The 7,775-nt window shown below is 27.8% G+C and overlaps 3 protein-coding genes across 3 annotated transcripts; 1 reads left to right on the top strand and 2 right to left on the bottom strand.

Moving 5' to 3' along the window:
- Positions 1–571: 571 nt before the first annotated feature.
- Positions 572–2,647, top strand: ENU1_089390 (citrate transporter, putative; the record flags this gene model as incomplete). The annotated part of the gene is made up of 1 exon (XM_008858971.1): positions 572–2,647. The coding sequence occupies one exon, from the start codon at positions 572–574 to the stop codon at positions 2,645–2,647; it is 2,076 nt and encodes a 691-aa protein (XP_008857193.1).
- A 50-nt stretch (positions 2,648–2,697) lies between these two features.
- On the bottom strand, positions 2,698–6,060 carry ENU1_089400 (hypothetical protein; the record flags this gene model as incomplete). The annotated part of the gene is made up of 1 exon (XM_008858972.1): positions 2,698–6,060. One exon carries the CDS (start codon positions 6,058–6,060, stop codon positions 2,698–2,700), a length of 3,363 nt encoding a protein of 1,120 aa, XP_008857194.1.
- A 202-nt stretch (positions 6,061–6,262) lies between these two features.
- On the bottom strand, positions 6,263–7,624 carry ENU1_089410 (Rab GTPase activating protein, putative; the record flags this gene model as incomplete). Its single annotated transcript, XM_008858973.1, has 1 exon — positions 6,263–7,624. One exon carries the CDS (start codon positions 7,622–7,624, stop codon positions 6,263–6,265), a length of 1,362 nt encoding a protein of 453 aa, XP_008857195.1.
- Positions 7,625–7,775: the final 151 nt, after the last annotated feature.

The raw sequence follows: 7,775 nt of genomic DNA on the forward strand, positions 1-7,775 counted from the left end.
GACTTGATCCCGAGAAATCTTCTTGTCATGATCAATATCTAAGATTGAGAAATAATCATCAATTAATTCACTTGTTGTCATTTGTTTTTAACTCTCTTTTCAAGTTCACCTTTTTAAGATGAATTTGTGTCTGTTTTTAGCATTTTTTAAATCTTTCTTCGAATAAACTATTCTTCTGATTTTGGTATTGATTATTGCTATATTATTAATGAATTTGGTTATAATAAATCAATTCTGTCTAATTAATCTTAAAATAACCGTTTCTTTTTTAGATTACGCTTTTTCACTTAAAACAATAAAATAAGAGTTGTTGAATTTATTTTTATTTAATTCACTAAAAAGAATAGTCTGTTGTTGTATCCCTTTGAGAATAGTGCTTTACTAAAACTTTTGTTTAATATGATAGGATTTTTAAAAATATAAAAAACTAATTACAATACATAAATAAAAAATACAATAGGAAAAAACCCTGAAAATGGGATTAATGTTGTTATAATATAATAAAAGAAAAAATCTAAAAAATGAAGTAAAGAAACTGTAAAAGAAGATTACATAATAAAAGTAAAACAAAATGGATGAACCATTACTAACTGAAGAAGAAAAACTAACACAAGACGACAACGAGATTGAAGTTAATGAACCAATTGATCAGTTTATTTCAAATAACGATATTGAAATTTTTCGAAAAGAAGAAGCTGAAAGAAAAGTTACTTTCTTAAAGTTCTTTAAATTTGTAGGATGGATTTTACTAGAAAAATGGTATTGTATATTATTTGTTTTGTGCTTTATTGCTTTTTCATTAGTTGTTTATTTTACTGATTGGAAAATGGCTGAAATTGGAGATGTTACTTATAAAACAATTCTTTGTTTGATATTTGTTGGAGTAATGATTACATTAATTTTATCTAATCTATATCATCCTGGAGTTATTATGATGGCAATAGTTGGTCTTTTAATTGCTTGTAGAGTAATAACTCCTGCACAAGGTTTTCAAGGATTTAGTGATCGGTCAGTAATAACAATTATTGTTTCTTATATTCTTTCAACAGCAATAATTAAAAATAGAAGTTTAGAATTTTTAACTAGAAATATATTTCCAGAAACATATGAAAAACATGTTTGGCCATCATTATTATTTATGGTTCTTATTACTTTTTTGTTATCTGTTGTAATTGACAATATACCAGTTGTTTTATTATCAATGTCTATAGTTCATACTTGGACAAAAACATCTGGAATTCCTCCTAGTAAAGTTTTATTACCAATCTCATTTAGTGCTATTCTTGGTGGAATGAATTCAATACTTGGTAATTCATCATTCCATAGGGCAAGAACGTTGTTAATTACTAAAGTATTAGAACTTAATAAAAAAGGTATTCATTTAAATATTACAATGCCATATTTTGAAATTGCTATTATTTCATCAATCATTTCTATTCCAGCACTTATTTATATTATATTTGCAAATGGGATTCTTAGTCGTCATAAAGAAGAATCATTCCATAAAACAAACAAATCTTATATATTCACTTTCCGTATAGAAGAAAAGTCTCGATTTATTGGATTTCATTTGGGAGAAACTGTATTAAATAAACCCCCTAATGGTAAATTATGTTATATTAAACGTGGAGAAAATTATATTGATGTTAAAGACGATACAATTATAAAAAAGAATGATATACTTTGTTATATTGCTCCATCTTCAATACTAAAAGATGTATTGACATATAATGGAGTTGTTCCTTCTGATCCAACCATTCATGAGTTAGTTGGAGCTACTGTCTATGAAATTGCCTTAAGTCCTCAAGACACAATAATTGGACAAGATATTAAAATGATTAATGAACGTGGTGTTGGATTATTAGGAATTTCAATAGATGAGAATAAATGGAAAGAACAGTTGAACCAAATCAATATTCTTTCTTCTGAAAGAACGTACATTGTTCTTTCTCCACAAAAACAAGAATTAAAAGGAAATGATTTCCATTTAGTTACACAAATAGACGTTGATTTACCACAACCAACAAATATTATTAAAACTATTGTTCCAATATTTTGTCTTCTTATTCCATGTATTTTAGAATCAACAAAAGTTTGTCCATTGTTTGTTTCTGGTTTTGCTTCCGCTTTGGTTCTTATCATCACTCAATGTATGACTGTCTCAGAAATCTATCAATCTATTGATGTTCAAGTGATTTGTGTTATTGCAGCATCATATGGAATCACTTCAGCAATCCAAACAACACATATTGGTACATTGCTGACATTATCTTGTTCTCAATGGTTTATTTCATTAGGAAAATACGGTATTTTAATGGGAATTTTTTTACCTACCATTTTACTTGCACAACCATTTGCTAATACGGTTATTGTTGATATAATGTTTCCAATGGTATGGCATCTTTATTATGGAGATTCCGATAATGCAGAACATGGCTCATTAATTGGAATTAAATCAGCAATGTATACAATGATGATAGCATCCTCGTCTTCATTTTTATTAACAATTGGATATCCAACTCATATGATTATCAATCAAAAAGCACATTATACATTAAAAGAAGTATTTCTTTTTGGACTTCCAATATTTCTATGGGTATTTATTTGTGGTGCTTTACTTCCTTATTTATTTTTTGAAGTGTTATAAATTAACACATCCCTCTTACATTTAATTGAATTTGATAAATGATGTTATAATTAAATTAGTCCTAATAATTCTTTCTCTGAATTGGTGAAATTCATTTGGTCAACAACACCAAATGAAGCCGCTTTTGATTCCATCTCTTGTTTTTTCTTTCTTTCTTCTTCCTCTTTTATTTTTTGTGCCTGTTTCTTTTCTTCTTTTCGTTTTCTTCGTTCTTCTTTCTTCTGTTGATCTTCTAATGCTTTCTTTTTCTTTTCTTCATTCAACCTTTGTTTCTCTTCCTCTTCTTCCTTCTTTTTTTGAATTTTTTCCTCTTCTTCTTTCTTTTGTTTTCTTTCATTCTCTTCTGAGTCTTGTTTTATTCTTTTATTATACTCTTCTTCTTCCTTTTCTTTTTGGACTATTTTTAATTCTTCATTCTTTTCTTCTTCTATTCTACTCTTTTCTTTGTCTTGTTTTCTTTGTTTTTCTATTTCTATTTCAGCCTCTAATTTCTTTTTACATTCCTCTTCTTCTTTCTTTTGTTTTATTATTTTTTCTTCTTGTCTCTTCATTTCCTCTTCAATGATTTGATGTTCTTTTTCTTCTTGTTCTTTTTGAGCTTGCTTAATTCTTTCTTCCTCTTGTTTTCTAATCATTTCTTTTTTGTCGTCTTCTTCTTTTTCACGTTGTGTAATCATTTCATTTAATTGAATAATGTCCTTAATAGACTTTTCTTTTTGTAGTTGTTGTGGTCTTTGTTGTTGTTTCTTTCTTTCTTTTTCTTCTTTTCTTTTTTGTTCATACTCTTTTGCTTTTTGAGCAATTTTTTTTAGTTCAACTAATTCTTCATCTTCGTCTTCTTGACCAATGTTATCGTTTTGAATTTGGTCTGTTTCTGTTTCTTCTTTAGTCATAATAACATTTTTACTTGGGAGAGTAGTATCTTGTAAACCATTCTCTTTGTTTGATGACCGAACTAATTCTTCTTTTTCTTGAGGATTTTTTACAACTTCTTCCTTTAATTCCAAAACTTGTTTATCCTCTTTATTGTTTAATTCTGGCTGACTTACTTGATCAAACACTTCCTTAATATCATCGGTATTAGGAAGAGTTTTTTCTGTTTTATTATCTGATATATTTTCTTGGGTTTGTTTATCTATTTCACTCTTCGTTCCTAATAATTTATTATTGACTGATTCTTCTTCATTTTTAATTAAATTTTCCTCACATTCCTTTTGGGGTTCGTCATTAACAATTTCATGTGTTTTATGAACTTCGATATCTCCTTGATGTATTATTGTAGTTTCTTCTTTTTCGTTTTGTTTTATTTCTGTATTTTGTAAGTCTTTGTTATTAGTTTCTATACTCTTTGTTGACTCTTCTCTTGCAACTTCAATTGCTTTTTCTGTTTCAGATGAACTTTTAGGGTTAGTATTTGACATTAATTCATTTTTACATTCTTCAGTTTCACTTTCAATTGCACTACTTGAACTAATTTCTCCTTTTTTCATATCTTCTACTTTTTTAGTATTTAAGTCTGAAGGTAATTCTTCAACTACAATTTCTTCGTCTTCAGGAATATCAAATATCTCTTCTTCTTTTTTACTTCCAACTAAGTCAACGTCATAATTTGGAGCAATACCCATAATAATATTATTTTCTGAAATTCCACTTTCCAAATAAATTTCTTTCTTTCCTGTAATAAAATCACCACTTGTTTTAAATGTTACGTTATCCATCTGCTCTTTTACTTTAATTTTATTTATAAATTTTTCTTGTTCTTTTGTTACTTCAGTATTACAATAATATGGGTCAAATCTCATTAATACCTTTTCTGGTTGTACAGGAAGTACATCCCCTTCCCATTGAATTCTTAAAAGTACTTCACCAGTTTGAGGGATACTAAAATCTCCAAAATTTTTTAATTGGAACCATTCTTCAATTCCATTTTCAACAACTCTCCACAATGGTAAATCAACTGCTCCTACAAATTTTTTAGAACCGAAGAAACCAATCACAACGTTTTCTCTATTTTCTTCTAATTGAACTAAGAAAGTGTTTTCATCTCCCTCCCAAATAGGGTCAATGGATTTAGTAGATTTACCACTTTTAATTTGATTATTATCTTTATCAGTAACAACACACCAAAATTGTGTTTGTTTTCCTTTTAATGTTGGAAAGTTCATACCTCTGATAAGAGTTATTTGTATATTTTGTACTTTTATTTGTCGTTCTTCAAAACTTCTAGGATCTATCCATGTAGTATATTTTTTATTCCAATTAATAAAATACATTTCTCCTCTGTCCATTCCAATTCCCCATCCTTTTGGTAGTCTTTTACATTCAGGTAACGGATATCTAATATTTAAATAATTCTTACATGACTCATCTCCATAACACTTTCTCCAAAGATGATTTATATAAACTGGAATACCCTCTACGTCAACTTTTTGAATAACACTTTCACAATTTGGTGTGGGTCTCATATGCGTTCCATAAAATGCTATTTTGTCTTTTGAAAAATCAATACCATCTAATGCAGCACGTGCACGATTTCCTTCAAAGGTACTTTTACCCCATCCTACAGTAACAGGAAACTTAACTATAATAGTAGGCTTTTTCTTTAATTGAATTCTTATTTCAACATAAGACTCCACAATAAAGTCATCTTCTTTTATTGTTGGAAATAAATTAGTTGATTCTAAAATAAATTCTTTCTGTAATAATTTAGGTATTTCATCTAATTCTTGAATACCACCATTTGAAGTAATATACGTTTCTCTATAACTATGTTCTGAATACCATAACATAATTGGTTTTAATGGTTTCCCTGTATTATTACTAATTGTAACAAATACTTTAATAGGTTCATTAGGTTTAATTCCAGGTGTACATCTCATTCTTACTAATACTTGGTCTCTGTTGTATACTTCTTCTGGCTTCTTTACATCAAAAACATCTTTAATACAATAAATAATTGGTACTTCGTTTGATGATGTAAATGTTGATAATGCCATTGTCTTCTCCGAATCTTCTTTTATTTTCAATGGAACAATTTGTAATGTTGCTTGTAATCGATACCTTACTCCAACTTCCCCCTTAAGGTGTAAAGAAGGATGTGGGACAATAGGAATGATAATTGAAAATGGTACTGCATGGGTACCTGGAAAATATTCATGATAAAATGGTTCACAAGAAACGTTAGATTGTTCTGCCAATGGAGGATAATCACGTGAAGTAAAAAATTTAGTTACTGTTTTGATTGCTTTTTTGTCTGAAGCATTATTTGACAAAATAGTTTCGCCAATTAAGTTAAAATGTAATTGATTAACAATTACCCTCTTTGTTACATTAATAAGGAGAAAACCTTGTAACCTCTCTCCAACAGCATAGCCTTTATTTATAAAACGAACGCTTAAACTAACTACTGACATTTAAATTAACAGTCATCTTTTCTAGTTTTTCTTGAAAAAGTAATATATGAAAGAAAAAATCAACAAAAATAATAAACAAATTAAATTGAAGGAAAAATATTTCCTTGTTTATATTTTGAGACGAAAAGAACGATAATATGATTTATAAAAATCTTCAAAGTTATTTATCGTTTTGTTTAATGTTATTAATAACTGACATACCTCACAAATCATTCATTACATCATTTACCATCTTTTCAATCTCCTTAAGACGAATATGGTCATTATTTGTTGTCCCTGCAAGGTCAATTAAATTATTGTAAATTTCAATGAGCTTTTGTTTGTTTCTGCTCATACCTTTATCAATTTTTTTATGACCAACAATGGGAATAGAGGGTTGTTGATTTGAAGGGATAACATCTTCTTTTTTTGATATTGTTAAATGCTGTTTTTCTGCACTGAACTTAGCAGCTTTTCTTTTTTCTCTTTTTGCTTTTACTGGATTAAAGTTAACAAGATTTTGTTGTTGAATTGAAGATATTTTACTTGTTCTATCACAGATACTTACAGCCATATCAATTAATGGTCGAAGAGCAAAAACAGGAGGAAATTTCATTAATCTACGAAGAGTGTATGTTGGGTCATCTCGTTCTACTATGTCATTTCTGACATACAACATCATTGAAAGAAATACACCGTCCACTAATTTTAAATTTTCTCCATAAGCAAAAATTGCATCCCATATTTCAACAACATCTTCAATATGAAATTCACGTGCAAATAACATCTTTATCCATCTTATCCCAAAAACAGATGGAATAATATCATGAGAGATTAATACATCGTAATAAATTTTATCTATATTATTTATTCTCTCAAAAAGTTCATCACTTTTTTGCTGAATTACACTTGTTTCATTTCTATCTTGTTCTCTTTTAATTTCATATACAAATCCTAATTGTTTCATAAGACATTCAAATAGAATATAACAGTCATTTTCAATATAATACCTATCAATTAAACATTGTACAACCGGGATATATTCTTTTGGAAAACTTGATTCATTTTTCCATTGAATATGAACTTGTTCTGATAAATCAAAATCAATTGAGTGATATAAAATTGCTATTAATTCATGAAATCCTTGTTGATAATTCATATTTTCATGTTCTCTAGCATAAATATAAAGCATTCTTCTTATTTTATTGCGAAAATTTTCATCCATAAAGTAGTCATACATATTAAATAATCTATCAATATCTTTATTAATTCTACAATTTAAGTCTTTAATATCTTCATTACTTTCTGTATTATTATCTCGTTGTTTATCCCCATCAAAGTATTTTTTTATTAATAAGTTATACTTTTCTCTATTTTGTTTAATAACTTCAACCCAATTAATACTTATTGGAGTTGGTAATACCCCAAGCCATACTCTCCATGCAATAGTTCTAAGATATAACCCACTTAGTCCATTAAAAATAGCAGTTTTTTTAAGTGAAATTAATTCTTTGTCACACAAATAAGTATCTTTAAAAATACTAAGAGAAATATTAAGTCCAATAGGATTACCTAATTGTTCCATAGAAAAGAAAGACTTAATGTTTCATAGTTCTTTAAAATATTATTTCCTTTTTTAAAAAATTAACAGAAAAATAACAAAAAGAAAAATATGGTCTCTTAAAAGTGTTTTTGTATGAGAGATCGCTTAGAACAAATCACCAAATCCTCCAAAA

This window comes from Entamoeba nuttalli (genome assembly GCF_000257125.1).
Source record: "Entamoeba nuttalli P19 unplaced genomic scaffold asmbl_4007, whole genome shotgun sequence".
NCBI classification, from domain to species: domain Eukaryota; phylum Evosea; order Mastigamoebida; family Endamoebidae; genus Entamoeba; species Entamoeba nuttalli.